The sequence below is a fragment of the Hylaeus anthracinus genome, unplaced genomic scaffold (genome assembly GCF_026225885.1).
Source record: "Hylaeus anthracinus isolate JK02 unplaced genomic scaffold, UHH_iyHylAnth1.0_haploid 11985, whole genome shotgun sequence".
Lineage (NCBI taxonomy): Eukaryota > Metazoa > Arthropoda > Insecta > Hymenoptera > Colletidae > Hylaeus > Hylaeus anthracinus.
In genome coordinates, this window is record NW_026534333.1 from 5024960 (window position 1) to 5041245 (window position 16286).

Consider the following 16286-nt stretch of genomic DNA (forward strand, 5'->3'; position numbering starts at 1 on the left):
CTGATAAGTGTTTCGATACAAACTTCATGTTGAAGTAAATTTCATTTTTGACGTGAATAGAGTGGGAACTTTGCGAGTAGTACAGGAATAAAATAAAAGGCACGGCGTGACGCGCCTTTGACGAATAAAATATTATAGAATGGTGAGTGTTATGGCATTCAATTCGTTTTTGAAGAGTATTAATATCGATTTTACGACACTAATATTTTTGGCGAACTGACGTGGCATTTCGTATTCATTGTAATATTTTTCATATCCACAACGAATGTATGTATCCTTAAAGTAGAAATGTATTCATTTTTTGACAGATCGTTTAAACAGTCTATCACGGTTACGATAATAAGATTTCGAATATTGATGTTACTAGCTGTAATGGTCGGTTCGAATTGATAGAATACGTTTCTATTTTATATAATCGCGTATATTTCGTGTCTGTATTATGTTGCTTATGAATTTTCGTGAAGTAAATCATTTTTTCAATCGTTATATTACTTTTTATTAACAGGGAAGATTAAGGAATAGCGCTGTGCTTGTAATAATATCTTTATTAATTGAAACGAATGGCTTCTATGTGCCTGGTGTTGCTCCCGTGGAGTTTAAAAAGGGGCAAAAAATTGATGTCAAGGCAGTTAAAATGACCAGTACTCATACACAACTACCTTATGAATATTATTCTGTTCCTTTCTGCAGACCAAAGAATGGTACTCTCATTTATAAATCTGAAAATTTAGGAGAAGTATTACGTGGTGATAGGTAAGATATAATAAATTTCTTATTTATATTAACAAAAACTAATTTGGTAATATTATATTTATACAGAATCGTAAATACACCATATGAGGTACTAATGGCAGAGAATGTAACCTGCAGACTCTTATGTCATGAATCATCCACTAGTATGACATGGAATGAAGAAGAATCACAACGTGTTATAGAGCGCATTCAACACGATTATACTGTACACTTGTAAGGAAATTTAAAATTTGTATATATATGTTAAAGGGTTATATTGCTTTAAGGATTAAAAATATCATTTTATTGAAAAAATTCCTGTTTTTTTATAGGTTAATCGACAATTTACCAGCAGCAACAAAGAAAATACATAAAGATACACAGAATGTAATTGTATATCATGGATATCGTCTGGGTGGTATCATAAACGATCAGTTTTACATCAATAACTACCTTAAACTAAAATTAAGCTACCACAAATATGGAGAGTTAGTATCAATTGCATCAATGTACATATATACATGATATTATCAGATTAATAATTTTCCCTATTTTTTAGAAATGAATTTAGAGTAGTTGGTTTTGAAGTAGAAGCTAGATCGGTTGATATAAGTCAACTGAAGTTTGAAGGAAATGTGTGTACATTACCTACGCACGCAAATCCGCAATTTGTCAATCCTAAGGGAACTAAACTGTTGTTCCTATATTCTGTGGAATGGAAACTATCTGATGTAAGTTGGGCAAGCAGATGGGACATATATTTAGGAATGAGCGACGTTGAAATTCATTGGTTTTCAATCATCAATTCTCTTATTGTAGTCCTTTTCCTTTCTGGTAAATATACTCTATGTCTTGTATTTGATTCGTTTTATTATTCCATACTCTATGGTCAAAATTTTTTAATGAAATCATACAGGAATTCTAACAATGATCATGGTTCGAACTCTTAGAAGGGATATTGCGCGTTACAATGCTGGTGAAAGTGACAGTCTAGCAGGTTTGGACGAGACGATCGAAGAGACTGGTTGGAAACTAGTCCATGGAGATGTATTTCGACCTCCACCGAATCCTCGATTATTTGCTGCTGTAATAGGCAGTGGAATTCAGATATTTTTCATGACTTTAATAACGATATGTAAGTTCATGTTTTCTGATGTGAAGAACCTACAATTATTGATATGTTTACATTACTTTTTCGTAAATGTTTCAGTCTTTGCGATGTTGGGCATGCTGTCCCCTGCTAGCAGAGGTGCGCTTGGAACCTGCGCAATATTTCTATATGTATTTTCTGGGTTAATTGCCGGATATTTCTCTGCGCGTCTTTATAAAACAATGCGAGGTCGAAAATGGAGAAGGACAGCAATATTAGTATGAACAAAAATAGTTGATATATTGTTGAAGAATGAAATGAAATAGTACTAAATTATTATATTTATTACAGACGGCAACACTCTATCCTGGAATAGTGTTTACTACTTGTTTCTTTTTAAATTTCTTTATATGGGGAAAGCATAGTTCTGGAGCGGTACCATTTACAACAATGTTAGCGTTGTTATGTTTGTGGTTTGGAATATCACTTCCTCTCGTATATTTAGGATATTTCTTTGGATATCGTAAACAGCCATTTACGCATCCTGTTAGAACGAATCAAATTCCGAGACAAGTTCCTGATCAATTATGGTATATGAATCCGGTATTATGGTAAGTTTATAAAATCTGTGTTAGTTTTTTTTTTTATGTTTATGAAGTAAGTTTATGATGTTTCTTGGATCAAAATAAAACTGTGTCATAATTTTTACAGTACACTAATGGCTGGAATTCTTCCTTTTGGAGCTGTATTCATAGAATTGTTTTTCATTTTAACCGCGTTATGGGAAAACCAATTCTACTACCTTTTTGGATTTTTATTCCTCGTTTTTTGTATTCTCGTCATTTCTTGCTCTCAGATATCTATAGTTATGGTCTATTTTCAATTATGTGGAGAAGTGAGTATTATAACATTTTAAATACTTTTTATGCACTATGTATATTGATGGTGTTTATGCATTCCTAGGATTACAGATGGTGGTGGAGAAGCTTCATCGTTAGTGGAGGGTCAGCTGTATATGTCCTAGCCTACTCCGTATTCTATTTCATGACTAAATTGGAAATATCAGAACTTGTTCCGACACTTCTGTATTTCGGGTATACAGCGTTAATGGTGCTAACCTTTTGGTTATTAACAGGTACAATAGGTTTCTTTGCAGCATATGCATTTATTCGAAAAATATATGCAGCTGTAAAAATAGATTAGTCAAAATTAGCATTAAAAATAACAATACTGAGAAGACAAGTTTCTAAATTTGTAATGAATATTTAATTATTCTTAAATTAAATGTATAAAACCAAAACAGTACAATAGTTTGCTTTCAGTTTCCATAAGTTAATCTAATTTTGATTATAATCGAGTAATACATCTGACAAATATTATTCTAAAATACTGTAAATTTGTTTCGACTGTACCAAAGTATATAAAACCCTACATTAAGGAATGAATGGAGATAAATTATAATAGTACACTATTGTTTAATAGTTACTATTTCCAATTGTTTATTAGATTTTTTTTTTAATACTTCGTTATTATCAAAGTACTTATAAATTCATAGAACAGAGTGCTACTCACATGATTCAGTAAAGAATACACCTATATATGTTAAGAATGTATATATACACACACAACACACATATACATATATACAAATTATGCGAGTTCCATTGACTAGATTAATATTACTGTTTGAAACAGTATCAAAAAATATGTAAAAATATTCATAAATGTGATATTAATCATAGTCAATGTCAGTATTATAAATAACAACATTAGTTCACATTATCTTTCGTTTTATCACAATAACATAACAATGCTTTGCAGATTATGTTTGTAAAAGATTGTTATTAACACACACACACACACACACGCGCGCGCGCGCATTGAACGCATTATACTGTAAGATTAATAATATAAAATTCGTGTATTTACTTATATTTGTATGAGTCTGAATGTAAACTTCATTCCTTAACATTCTGTCACATAAAATATGTAGTAATTATATATAAATTATTTTTGGCTTGTTTATAAATATCTGCACAGTCAAAGGCAGAGATATTATGTTTAGTACGTATGTATGTAGAAATATTTTGTTGGACTTCCAATGTACTACTAGGTAAAATGTATAATATGTAAGCAACTTTTATACATGTTACAATGAAAATTTCTGTCACTGTATTTACGATTTCAATGACCTTGTAGTTTTTTATGTATGTACTATTTTTTAGTATAGAGAAAATTGAAATGTGCGAGAACAGTAAAAGTGATTTTCCAAATTTGGGAGTATCAAAGGATTACATTAATCTATGCTGAGTAACATAAATATTTTGTACTACGAATTGTGTAAATAATATGTAATTTATACCCTTAGAGATATATACAAACCTTTCAACAAGTTGAATCTCGCATTTCCATATGTTGAATTATTTTCGTAATTACTTATTGCAATCTACAAAACGATTTTTGTCTCTATACTAATGACTCGAAGTGCGCAAAAATAAACTTCAATGAAATTTTAAAAGGTTATACCGATTTTTCTGTAGTCTACATTTTACGATGAAATATAGAATAATGAACATGGTACTGACAATGTAAATTTTGATTTCTGTAGATTCCACAGGCATATAACATTTCGATACAGAAAAATTATTAGGAGTAAATACACCCTGCAATACCAATATTATTTCAAGTACATGTTTGATAATAATAATAATATTATAAAACAGAATTAGATAACAATATTTCAAGTTCTCAACTTACGAGTAAGAGTGAAGGATTATTTTTATTGCGCCAACTAAACGATGGTATAGTAAATTCAAGTATATTTTCTCTGTGTATTCTTCTACACCCATGATGTGTATGGCCGTTGATAATCAATCTTGGATTCAATATATCTAAAAGCTATAAATTCCTTATTTTATAAAATTCAGAATTTCAAGTACAATTTTTTAAAATTCATTTATATACTTGTTCAGATGCTTCCTTTGACAAACATTCCCATCTTTCTCTAAATTTTATATTTTTTATATCATCCGGTGCTTGATCAAGTTCATTGCAGATTTCATCTGATTCACGATACATTGGATAATGCTATAATCATAATCAGAGTACATAGTACAACAACTTCTACCTTATCAAACAAAATTATTTACTGACCTGCAAAATTATTGGTCGACTATACCTGGAAATCGTATTATTCTTGCCACAATGATTTTCTTTATATTGCGCGCATTTCAAATGTGCTGAAATAAATGGAATTTTCTGTTTGCAAATTTGAATTTTACAAAATATGTATTGTTCGGACAAATATTGGGTATACCTGCTATTCTATTTAATGCAATTTCTGTAGGACGACACAAGAAACATCCATCTCCTTCTAGGGCCATACTATTGATTAAAACAAAGTGATTTCCCCTTACACTAACTCTTTTCACACTTGGTGATTTTAAACCATTTATAAATCTTTGATTCAAATATGGTGTAATTGCTAAATAAATATTTCTATTTTTATTAGGAATATTAACTAGTTAAGAGAATGTATAACATTATATAATACCATAGTGAAATCCAATGTCATGATTTCCAGCAACAACATAAAGATGCATGTTTTCAGGTACCGAAAACAATGAATAAAGTCTTTCAATGTATTGATTGAACTCTGTGGAACTGCTCCATTGTCCTTCATCAAATAAATCACCTATTGCAACAATCATAATATTTTGCCATTACCAATTATTTTCTGATAGTTGAAATGCATATTATGACATACCTAATATAAAAATTATATCTGGTTTATGAAGAGTAACCATGGTTTGGAATGCCATATACATTTGCCATTCTCTAAATAAAAGAAAATTGATGTTAATAAAAAGAATTTAATACTATCTATATCTAAGGTAGTTAGGTTACAAAATACACAAATACAGAACCATTAATAAATAATGTAAATCTTTATAAATGACATAATATATATATAATGTAAACCTTTTTAATTTATCAAACCAATGCCCACGTTTAGGACCTAACAAATGAGTGTCTGCTATAAACATTGCATTCACAGGAGTTTCTTCTTCCTTTGGTTGTGGAATTGTTGTATCAATTCTGCGAGAGTCCAAAGCAGGCCATGAACACTAATGTATTAAAAAAAGAAATTTCAAATGTTTCTCAAAATACATTCTCCACATTTAGTATTGATGCAACTTACCTGAATAAGCACAAGATAATATATCAAGTATTCGCAGAAGATAAATACACATAATAAAGCTATAGCAGCTTCGGCTAAACATTTCTTGTATGAAATCGTTCTAGTACTTAACATTTCGTACAAATGTAAATGATTTAAGAGATTAAATGTAACATACGGATAATATTCGGTTTACGAATTGTCGTTTCACAAATTCCTGGCTTTGCGAATTTAATACGCCGACTTCGAAAATATTGTCCTATGAAGCTGTGCAACCGATCGCATGCATTTATGAAAATTCCAATTTACGTAACAATTAATTACCATTCTCAAACATTTCAAACACAGATATTTCCCGCTTTAAGCAAGAAATCCATGTAAAATAACTCTGTTTAGTGAAAAATAAGAACGAGGTAAACAGAACCACGTGACTGGGCAAAGCTAAAATGCCTGAAACAGATAAGGGAATAAGCACCGAATAGATGTAAATTGGATGGAAATCAAATAAAATTTATATGAACAAGTTTAGACAGTACGATGCGTGTCAGCGCTCCCTAAAGGCGTCCTGTGAGCGAGTTTGTAGGAATTAATTTAACATCCACTTAACTTATTTACAATTTATTTATATATTTGTATACGTGAGAATATAATTTAAATTTTCAATTTTAATAATAAGATGTCATTTGAATTTGAAATTTTTGTTTTAAACAACAACGCATCTAACACGAATATAGTGACATACGCGTTTTAAATTTATGAGAAAAAAACGCGCCGTTTAGCACAAGCTATAGAAACTATAGTTCCTACAAATTTAGTATAGTGGCGCCACCGGTGGAAAAACTTCTAAGTTTGTAGTGAAAATAGTTCTTACTGTTGGTACTAAAATCAAAGGTCGATAATTATTTGCATTAGTAACATAAATGTTTAAATAACGTATTAAAATAATATATTATAGTGTTATTAAGCAAATAATCGTATTAATTGTGCATTTATACAAAATAATGAATAATTGATTAAAATCTATCAGTGGCGCCATCTTACAAAAAACGGTGGAAACTATGTTCACTACAAACTTGTAGCGACAGTGAGAACTATGTTCACTACAAACTTGAGCGTTTTCCCGCCGATGACGCCACTGAATAAAAAATTTGTGAGCTCTCCCGCTCGCGGAGCGGCTTAGTGAGCAGTGGCCTTTCTGGACCCATCGACGGATCCCTAATCTGTGAAACAATTCCCACAATATGACATAACAGGTTTATTATATATATTTCATCTGTGCCTATATCTCATGTGTGGTCATTTTATGCCCTCTCTCCAGTAAAAAAAAAACGATTGAAAATTGTTATGAAATCTATACTTTGCTGTTAGATAGTAACCAAGTACGAACGTACAAAAATGATGTTACATAGATCAAAGAGTAGTATGAATAAAATCTGTACAAAAATAATATACACGCATGGATTTATTCTTAATCCTTTATTAATATTATGAATCTGTTAATCACAAACTTTACACAAGGAAAGTATTGTATACATTTTCGTGTACACACATATAATACTGTATTCCGAAAAAAACACATAGTATGCATCCAATGATCTCGCAAACTGTTATCACTTATCATATATTCTGATATGCAAAATACCCAAATTATCTGTTAATACATGTTCCAAATGCATCAACTTGAGGTCAAAGTCTTTGAAAAGTATGGCAAATTGTATAAGACGAACAGTATCCACGTACTGCACGCATGCGTGTCAGTGCGTCAGTGGTGCTTCCAGTTACGTACAGTAATTCCATGTGAACATCAGTGAACTGTTTCATAGTATCATAGTCACTGTATATTTGGAACTTGTGCAGGTAATGCTTTGAAATATGTCTCAATACAGATTATTGAGTGCAATTGCACGCTCTTCGTGCATAAATAAATATTTCATGACGCGAACAGGTAATTATGAACAAAGATAACAGTTATACGTTTATAAGTTCGTATCTGGAAGTTCTGTTTTAAAGTTATTAACTGTCGAACTTGTGATTTGTATGTGTAACAGCGAAAGTATACACTTTGCAAGCATAATATCAACATAACATGTCAAAAATATTAATAAATCGTAAGATTTTAAAGGAATATTTCCAATGTATCTATTTTTATTTCAGAATTAAGAAACTACTGTAAAATCGATCTAGGTCTTGAATGTTATATTTTAATATGTCATGAACATTAATCCTTATTTATGTTATTTAATGTTTAATATATTTTTATATTATGATAATATGTAATATACGTTAATGAAGCTGGTTTTTATTTTTTCCTTTCACCTTGACTTTTTATACTTCATTACATTGTAAGTTTTGCTTCCAGTAATGCATCAAACAATAAGAAATCTTGCTAGCACAGCAAGTACAAAACATTTGAAATATAAAGTTGTGGACAATGTAGCTGTGATTACTATGAACTCTCCAGGAGTCAAGGTATATTATTACATCACATTCGGTAACACAATGATATTATTGTTAATAATTATAAACAAAACACAAAAATTGTGCGAAACAAAGAATATATATTTCAAGCAAATACATGAATAAATTTTAATGCAGGTAAATTCATTGAACCGTGAAATAATGGATGAAGTTTCAAATACTTTAGACGATATAGAAAGAGATCCAGCAGTACATTCTGTAGTTCTTATCAGTGGAAAACCAGATTGTTTTATTGCTGGTGCAGATATTAGTATGATACAAAGTTTTAAAACTACAGAAGACGGTTGTAAAGTATGTAAAGACGGTGCCAGAATTTTGGACAGAATAGAAAAAAGTAATAAACCAGTTGTAGCTGCAATTCAGGGTAGTTGTCTAGGAGGTGGTTTAGAGGTATAGAAATTAAAGAACTATTACATGTGTATTGTTTTTAATAACTTATGCTTATTCAAAGTTTTATTTAAACAATTTAGGTTGCATTGGCTTGCCACTATCGTCTAGCTGTCAATGATTCAAAAACTAATTTAGGTTTACCAGAGGTAATGTTAGGTTTGTTACCTGGATGTGGAGGCACCCAAAGATTACCCAAATTAACAGCATATACTAATGCATTAGATATGATTCTTACCGGTAGAAATCTTAAGGCACAAAAAGCTAAACAATTGGGCATTGTGGATATTTTAGTAAATCGCCTTGGTCCAGGAGTAGGAACACCAGAAGAGAAGTGAGAAATATTTAAATTACTTTAATATGTATTTTTATAAAATGTAAACCATAAATATATATATGTATATATGTATTTGTAATGTTTATAGCACTATGAGATATTTAGAAGAGACAGCAATTAATGCTGCTAAAGATATTGCACGCAAGACTTTGAAAATTGATCGCAGTCCTAAAACTTTAACCGACAAAATCATGAATTATGTCCTTTCATACAACTTTGTTAAGGATCAAATATTTAAGAGAGCAAAAGACCAAATAATGAAAAAGACTGGCGGCTTGTATCCTGCTCCTCTTAGGATCTTAGATGTAGTACGCACTGGTTTAGATAAAGGTCCAACGGCTGGTTATGAAGCAGAGGCTACGGCTTTTGGTGAACTGGCAGTAACACCAGAAGCTAGAGGTCTCATTAGTTTATTTTTGGGACAAACAGCATGTAAAAAGAATCGCTTTGGTGCACCTAAAAATGCTGCAAAGTGAGTAGGTTTCTTTGTATATTGCAATAAAAATAATTCGTTTTTATTGGATAATAATTTTTTTTATATATTTTAGGAAACTTGCGGTTGTTGGTGCTGGCTTAATGGGAGCTGGCATTGTTCAAGTTAGCATAGATAAAGGCTTTGCAGTAGTTATGAAAGATACAAACTCAGCAGGTTTATATCGCGGTATCAATCAAATACAAAAAGGATTGGATAATGCTGTAAAGAGGAAAAAGTATTCCCTGTAAGTTATATTAAAAGAAACACATGCTGTACATAATTTTCTATATTGTGTGTGCAAATAATTTTTCACGATTATTCCTAGTGTTCAAAAAGATAAATACTATGCCCAGCTTGATGCTACCTTAGACTATAGTTCCTTTAAAAATGCGGATGTAGTAATTGAAGCTGTATTTGAAGATATCGCAATTAAACACAAAGTCATAAAGGAAATCGAAGCCAATACACCGGAGTATTGTGTGATAGCATCGAATACGTCGGCAATTCCTATTACAAAAATAGCTGCTGGAAGTAGTCGTCCAGATAAGGTAAATATGAAAAGTTTATGCTTGCAAGTTTAGTGTAATAAAATCTTGATTTATAGGTGATTGGAATGCATTATTTCTCTCCAGTAGATAAAATGCAACTATTGGAAATAATAACGCACAAAGGAACATCGCCTGAAACTATTAAGACTGCCGTTGATGTTGGTTTAAAACAGGGTAAGACAGTTATTACCGTTGGAGACGGTCCTGGATTTTATACCACACGGATCTTGTCCGCTATGTTGTCGGAAGCCATTAGATTGATGCAGGTTTAACACTTTTATTCCCCTTCGTGTTGAATTAATGTCAGGATACAGCATAATGTTACATATGGTAATAGGAAGGCGTGGATCCAGTGGATCTTGACAACATGGTCAAGAAATTCGGATTTCCTGTCGGAGCAGCAACTTTATCCGATGAAGTTGGCATTGACGTTGGTGCTCATATAAGTGCTCATCTTTTACAAGTTTTAGGTGAACGTTTTAGAGGTGGAGATGTAAATATACTCAGTGATATGGTCAGAGCTGGTTTCCTTGGTACTTTTTTTTTTATCGATTCTGTCAAAATTTAATTCATGTAGCGTACATATATTTAACGATGTACATACGATTTCTAGGCCGAAAATCTGGGAAAGGTATATTTGTATACGAAGCTGATACCAAGAACAGAGATGTTAATCTTGGAGCATTAGATATTTTAAAGAAATACAAACTCGAGCCGAAAGGAAGTACATCAGATCAAGATCGCCAGTTAAGAATGATATCTCGATTCGTTAACGAGGCGGTGCTTTGTTTAGAAGAAAATATATTGGCAAATCCCGTAAGTAAAATCAATTTATTAGTATGCATGTTATATTTCTCTTTAGGTATCAAATTAAATGACAATGAATATGTTTGCAGTTGGAGGGTGATATAGGAGCCGTTTTTGGATTAGGTTTTCCTCCATTTACTGGTGGGCCTTTCCGTTGGGTAGATTATTACGGAGCTGGTAAATTAGTGAATAAAATGGAAGAATTCCGAAGTCATTACGGCGATGCTTTTAAACCATGTCAAATGCTAGCCGATATGGCGTCTGATCCAAACAAAAAGTTCCATAAGCAATAGAGAAAATATAAAACTAAACAATCGAAGGTCACACAGCAGTAAAAAACTTAAAAGTAGATGATTAAAATTTTTATACATTTATAATAACAGCGTGAGTGGTGATTGTAATGTTTAAAAGTACTATATTTTTCTATATACTTATATGTATTGCGGTTGTTCCAACGACTATTCGGACTTCCTGCAACGAATTTCAATGCAAGAAAGTTATATATATACATGTGTATTTATTAAAGCATTTTTATACAGTTTATACATCAAGACAACTTTAATATTTTCATAGTATACATGGAGTATTAAAATTTATTTTTACAGAACAATGTAGATATACAAAAACAATGTAATCGTGTATATTGTTTCGAAACATGATATTCTATTGTTAACGAAAGAATAAAATAAATTTTGTTAGCAGAGCTGTTAATCCCAGTGTTCTATAAGCAATATGTTCTAAACGTTTTACTTTACAGAAGAAACGGCAATACAGATGCGTGAGCGTACATCTATTATTCTCTATCAAGGTATCCAGTAATGAATGACTGATACAGGTATACGAATAAATTTATCGGCAATTAACATTTTTTATTCACTTTGAATCGTGAAAGACAGAAGTGGAATTCTCGTACTTGATGCAATGCCTAGAAGCTATTGCACTTTCAGGTACATGCTTATTTATAAGGAAAAAAAAATTGATACAATTAACGGGTATGATAAGCGTAACTTCCGTGAAGTTCGAAACAGATGTCAATTAAAAGAAATTCAACAGAAAAGTTGATCATAGATTCGCGAGGTATAGCACTATGATACTATTAATAAAATATTATTTATAAACGAATTTGAATTTTGGATAGTTTCAATAACAAAGGAACGTCGCGAAACGTCAATTTTGATGAAATTTTAAACAATTGTTCACTGGTCTTTTCAAAACAGAAATTTACAGATAGAAGGTGTAGTATACATATACTGGGTGGTTATTTTCACTATCGTTGGTACAATCAAATATTAACAAATTTTGAAATAACGAGTTAAGTATGCTAATATAAAGATCATTATAAACAGAATATTTGCAAATTTAAACAGTTATTATCGTGCATACCACACATTTCTGTGATTGGGGATATATGTATTTATGTAAAGAAAGATTCTAACACGTACTATATTTTCAATGGCAGACACAAATTTTAATAAAAACAAATGAGGGTAATCAAGAGGATATTTTGCGTCATCTACCGGTCCCACACCTGTTTGTGACATTTACAACATTAAAAGAGACCGAGTCCTTGGCTGATGCAAGAAACGTCGACGTTTCGTGAGACACCATTGACGAGAATCATGTTTTTAAGTTGACCTGTACAACTTTGTCCTGCACTGGTTTGCCAAGAACATGGCTAGAAAGTTAGACGTGTAGATATACACTTTCCGAATGTGAAAACACGTTATAAATTATTTGGCGATCTTAAAGAATACTTAAACAATTACTGTAATATTATAATGTTCATTATACAGGTGTTTTCAATCATTCCAATTATAAATAATATAAATTCAATAATTCACGATACATTTTTATATATTTGTCAATTTAAATTCAAACGTGTTACGACCATATTTTGCTTGGAAAAAGTTTCCCTTACGATACAACATACTTATTCCAATGGCTGAGTTTAACTTCTTAGTAAGGATATGAACAACACGCGCGAGATAGCAACCTGGTATTGAAAACAACCTAATTCGACAGATAAATATTTTAACTTGTTCCACGTGTACGTTTTCAAAGAAAACAAATACATAATTTCGTTGAACGTTGTTTCCGTTATATCTGAGAAATAGTGCTTTGAAGTTATCGTAAGCTTTTGTCTCTGAGCGATTATTAAGCATCGGAATACATATATCCAACAGCCCGTACATATTTCTATGGAAATGTATTTTTGGACGATTCAATTCTTGGATGAATACTAAACGAGCGATAAACAAATCTTATCTTAATCGATGGCCTCGCGAATTATGTTTGACGTTAAAGGTGAACCTTTTTTACAAGTGTGAGAAATACGATAATGCTTGTAATGGAATTTTTTGATTTTTCCTTCGTCTATCGTGCTTTCTATCTGTAACCATTTGTTACCACCGAACGTGGTTGACGTAACAATCGGCGTTTTCGTTTGTAATGTAAAAAGTCGAGGAAATTATAATCAAATGGTAATGTTTCCTCCGCTTCTTAACGTCATACTTAATTCTTTATCCTCGATCGTTACGTGCCCAGAAGCTAACTGTTCTGTTCACGCTAAGCGTGTTCGATATAATACATGTAACATGTAATTCCATGCTCGCATATAATGGAATATAATTGCATGTTTGCGAATGATGCAATTTAATTGTATATTAATTCTCGTCGAAATTTAGTATTTAAATATTCAACATGCATCCGGACAGTTTCGAATGCGAATGCACGGAAATATAAATGTAACTAGGTTCATACTGCTACGTAAATTTGTATAAAATTGTCGTAGGTCTATATCAACCATGCGAAAAAGTCGCAAAAATCTTGAAAATTGTGCGCAAGGTGCCTTCGCGGATTTGATCAATTGGGATGAGATCGTATCCAGGCACTTCAATATGATCGAGCTCTTCGTACGATGCGTGATGGAAACTTTTCGTATTGATATAATACCTACCTTATTCTACGCTTCGGATCTTTCGTCCAGCGATTTGTATTTTACGTGTAACCTTTAACTGCTATCACCGTGTTATATTTGACCCAAGAGAAAAAAAACTTTCGATCGAAGTGTACGCCCCTCATTCTAGGTAGCTGAAATCAATGTTTTTCAAAGTAAAGAACATGACTTCTTTGTGGGGGATAGCTTGAAATCCAAGAGTCCCAAAGAAAATTTGGTATGTAGACAAAAATGTGAATTTAAACATTTTTTTCTATTAACAGTATGTAGAAGATGTTCTATTGATTTAAATTGAAGAGAATGATTCTGTTTATGAATGTTTAGTGCAGATTCTCTCTTTATTTTTAAGGGTAGCGCATCCCAAAAAGTTTGGAAAGTATTATTTGTATAGACTATTTCAAAACACACCCAGTGATTGGATAGGCGCATAAGTAATTTTTTAGCCGTGTCTGATCAGTGAAAGAGACGCGACTGTTCGAACTGGAAGGAATTCATGAATACTCTCGACTTTGAAGAAACTCGAGAACCAAATGTTTCTGATATCGACATATTCGAACAGCGATCATGATGATGCCCATAGTGGGTATAACGATCACAACAAATTAGAAATTGATTTTGAAAATGACGAGATGGAAAGTATTAGGGCTTCGATTATTTTTATGGCAAAAATAAGACCCGAATAATGGTCAGCATCCCTAAAACTCCAGTATTTAATGAATGCTTTCACTGGCAACAAAGACAAACTCTTTATACCTACTTTATCAGTTTTATCTTTAATTAGCCCGATTTTGAATACCAATTATTACCGGAAAGAACTGGTTTCCTTCAGTACAACTTGTTGATGAGCTAAGCAAAGTTGGCCTCACGCATGTTGTATTACGAGGAAAAATAAACTTGAGGTTTTCTCGGGAGACTTACTTCCTTAAGAAATGGATAATTTGAGTTAGCGCTCGAAGAAAATCTATTATCATATATTACGAAATAAATAAGAGAATAGCATTGATTTGATGTATTAGGAAAATGTATGACCAAAGAACAAACCACAGGATCGTCTTAGAATTTTAAGTTATACTTTTGTATATCGAAGAAAATTACTCTGAGGACGACACGAAAAAGACACACCTTCGCTCGAGCCATCGACTGAATTTAAAGATCGATGGTGTGTGTGTGTGTGTCCTTCGCGAAAAAACAATAACTATCCATCGACAGGTAATAAATGTTACAAGTACTGCATGTTTGACAATTTGCTGCCTCTTAACGTGTTATCTTTATATTACCTATAGCAAGTTACAACAAACTGTCGGAACAGAAATAATGTTTGTATTGTTTACCATTGGAACACATCATGAAAAATGCATGACAATAGAAGAAGTCTATGATTTATTAATACGCGCATATTTTTCAAATGGATGTCTGAATCATCGATGTCTACGAAGTTCTAGCGTCGAAAGCGTGTAAAATAACGTTCGAGTCGAATCGCGTTAATTTGATACCTACAGTGGGTGTAGAACGTATTCGTACACCGATCAATTTCCTAAAAAAACTTTTATGTGAAATTGTAGTTTTTTAACGTCTTTTTTTTTTTAAAATGTCTAATTGTTCTCAACTTGTTTATCTGTCTTCATCGTTCGAGCGATCGATAAGTTTAACGAGTTCTTCGAAAATCTACGTTTTTGCTCTTAATCGGTGATTTTGATTCATGTTCTTTTGTATTATTCTCAAACCATTGTACGCATACAAAATTCAAATGTTTCCAATGAATTCCAGTGAAAAGAGTGACAATCTCATTGGATTGTATACAACTATTATGATCTCTCCACGTATTTCACCCGACTCTTAATAATCATATTAACGGAATTAGGTTACCTTACCTTGACTTGTTTCACTTAAACGCTGACTGATGTAAGTCGAAAAAGCACCGCTGCAGCCGACAACAAAGGCTGCTTGTCGTATACGGAAAGTCTTTTACGATGTACCATTGTATGAATCATTGGAAGGTTAAGCAGTTTGACACTTGAGGACACGGAAAGGACAGTCGAAGGATCTTCTGGTGATTAAATCTGTACGCAATAATTGTACGAAAGTATATAAGTCGTTTAATTAATCTCTGATCTTGTAGAAAAATCATTGAAGCTTATCTTTAAAGTATGAAGTCTTAGGTTTCCCGGCAGGATGCCTGAACCGGACGAGATATACATATACATATATAATCTATAATTAACATATACAACTAGTCGGCGATAATGAAAACAGCGTAACTTTAGCGTTTCTTGTTTTTTTTTCTTTTTTTTTTTTT

The 16286-nt window shown here is 32.1% G+C and overlaps 3 protein-coding genes and 1 long non-coding RNA gene across 4 annotated transcripts; 2 read left to right on the forward strand and 2 right to left on the reverse strand.

Moving 5' to 3' along the window:
- The first annotated feature begins 18 nt into the window (after positions 1 to 18).
- LOC128887385 (transmembrane 9 superfamily member 4) lies at positions 19 to 3987 on the forward strand. Its single transcript, XM_054143226.1, has 10 exons — positions 19 to 142; positions 506 to 753; positions 820 to 966; positions 1065 to 1220; positions 1292 to 1566; positions 1649 to 1867; positions 1943 to 2100; positions 2174 to 2433; positions 2534 to 2717; positions 2786 to 3987. Exons 1-10 carry the CDS (start codon positions 140 to 142, stop codon positions 3023 to 3025), a joined length of 1890 nt encoding a protein of 629 aa, XP_053999201.1. The 5' UTR covers positions 19 to 139; the 3' UTR covers positions 3026 to 3987.
- A 21-nt stretch (positions 3988 to 4008) lies between these two features.
- On the reverse strand, positions 4009 to 6545 carry LOC128887391 (metallophosphoesterase 1). The gene is made up of 9 exons (XM_054143237.1): positions 6024 to 6545; positions 5804 to 5949; positions 5589 to 5659; positions 5376 to 5516; positions 5139 to 5306; positions 4976 to 5061; positions 4787 to 4909; positions 4580 to 4720; positions 4009 to 4485 (listed from the first exon to the last, which is right to left on the reverse strand). The coding sequence occupies exons 1-9, from the start codon at positions 6135 to 6137 to the stop codon at positions 4324 to 4326; spliced, it is 1152 nt and encodes a 383-aa protein (XP_053999212.1). The 5' UTR covers positions 6138 to 6545; the 3' UTR covers positions 4009 to 4323.
- Positions 6546 to 7778: 1233 nt separating this feature from the next.
- On the forward strand, positions 7779 to 11737 carry LOC128887383 (trifunctional enzyme subunit alpha, mitochondrial). Its single transcript, XM_054143222.1, has 11 exons — positions 7779 to 7947; positions 8362 to 8471; positions 8598 to 8870; positions 8951 to 9201; positions 9293 to 9676; positions 9753 to 9923; positions 10005 to 10227; positions 10284 to 10493; positions 10565 to 10760; positions 10841 to 11043; positions 11124 to 11737. Exons 1-11 carry the CDS (start codon positions 7875 to 7877, stop codon positions 11325 to 11327), a joined length of 2298 nt encoding a protein of 765 aa, XP_053999197.1. The 5' UTR covers positions 7779 to 7874; the 3' UTR covers positions 11328 to 11737.
- Positions 11414 to 16286, reverse strand: LOC128887405 (uncharacterized). Its single transcript, XR_008460028.1, has 2 exons — positions 15862 to 16286; positions 11414 to 14124 (listed from the first exon to the last, which is right to left on the reverse strand). It is a non-coding gene; the product is annotated as an uncharacterized LOC128887405 (long non-coding RNA).

Excerpts from the sequence above, each read along its gene's own strand:
- LOC128887385 (XM_054143226.1), top strand. Across the intron at positions 1,221-1,291 it reads AGCTACCACAAATATGGAGA|AAATGAATTTAGAGTAGTTG; the intron begins GTTAGTATCAAT and ends CCTATTTTTTAG. Across the intron at positions 1,567-1,648 it reads TGTAGTCCTTTTCCTTTCTG|GAATTCTAACAATGATCATG; the intron begins GTAAATATACTC and ends GAAATCATACAG.
- LOC128887391 (XM_054143237.1), bottom strand. The coding sequence starts at position 6,137 with ATGTTAAGTACTAGAACGATTTCATACAAGAAATGTTTAGCCGAAGCT. Across the intron at positions 5,062-5,138 it reads TGCATTAAATAGAATAGCAG|CACATTTGAAATGCGCGCAA; the intron begins GTATACCCAATA and ends CATTTATTTCAG. Across the intron at positions 4,721-4,786 it reads CAAAGGAAGCATCTGAACAA|CTTTTAGATATATTGAATCC; the intron begins GTATATAAATGA and ends AGGAATTTATAG.
- LOC128887383 (XM_054143222.1), top strand. The coding sequence starts at position 7,875 with ATGTCTCAATACAGATTATTGAGTGCAATTGCACGCTCTTCGTGCATA. Across the intron at positions 9,202-9,292 it reads GTAGGAACACCAGAAGAGAA|CACTATGAGATATTTAGAAG; the intron begins GTGAGAAATATT and ends TAATGTTTATAG. Across the intron at positions 11,044-11,123 it reads AAAATATATTGGCAAATCCC|TTGGAGGGTGATATAGGAGC; the intron begins GTAAGTAAAATC and ends ATATGTTTGCAG.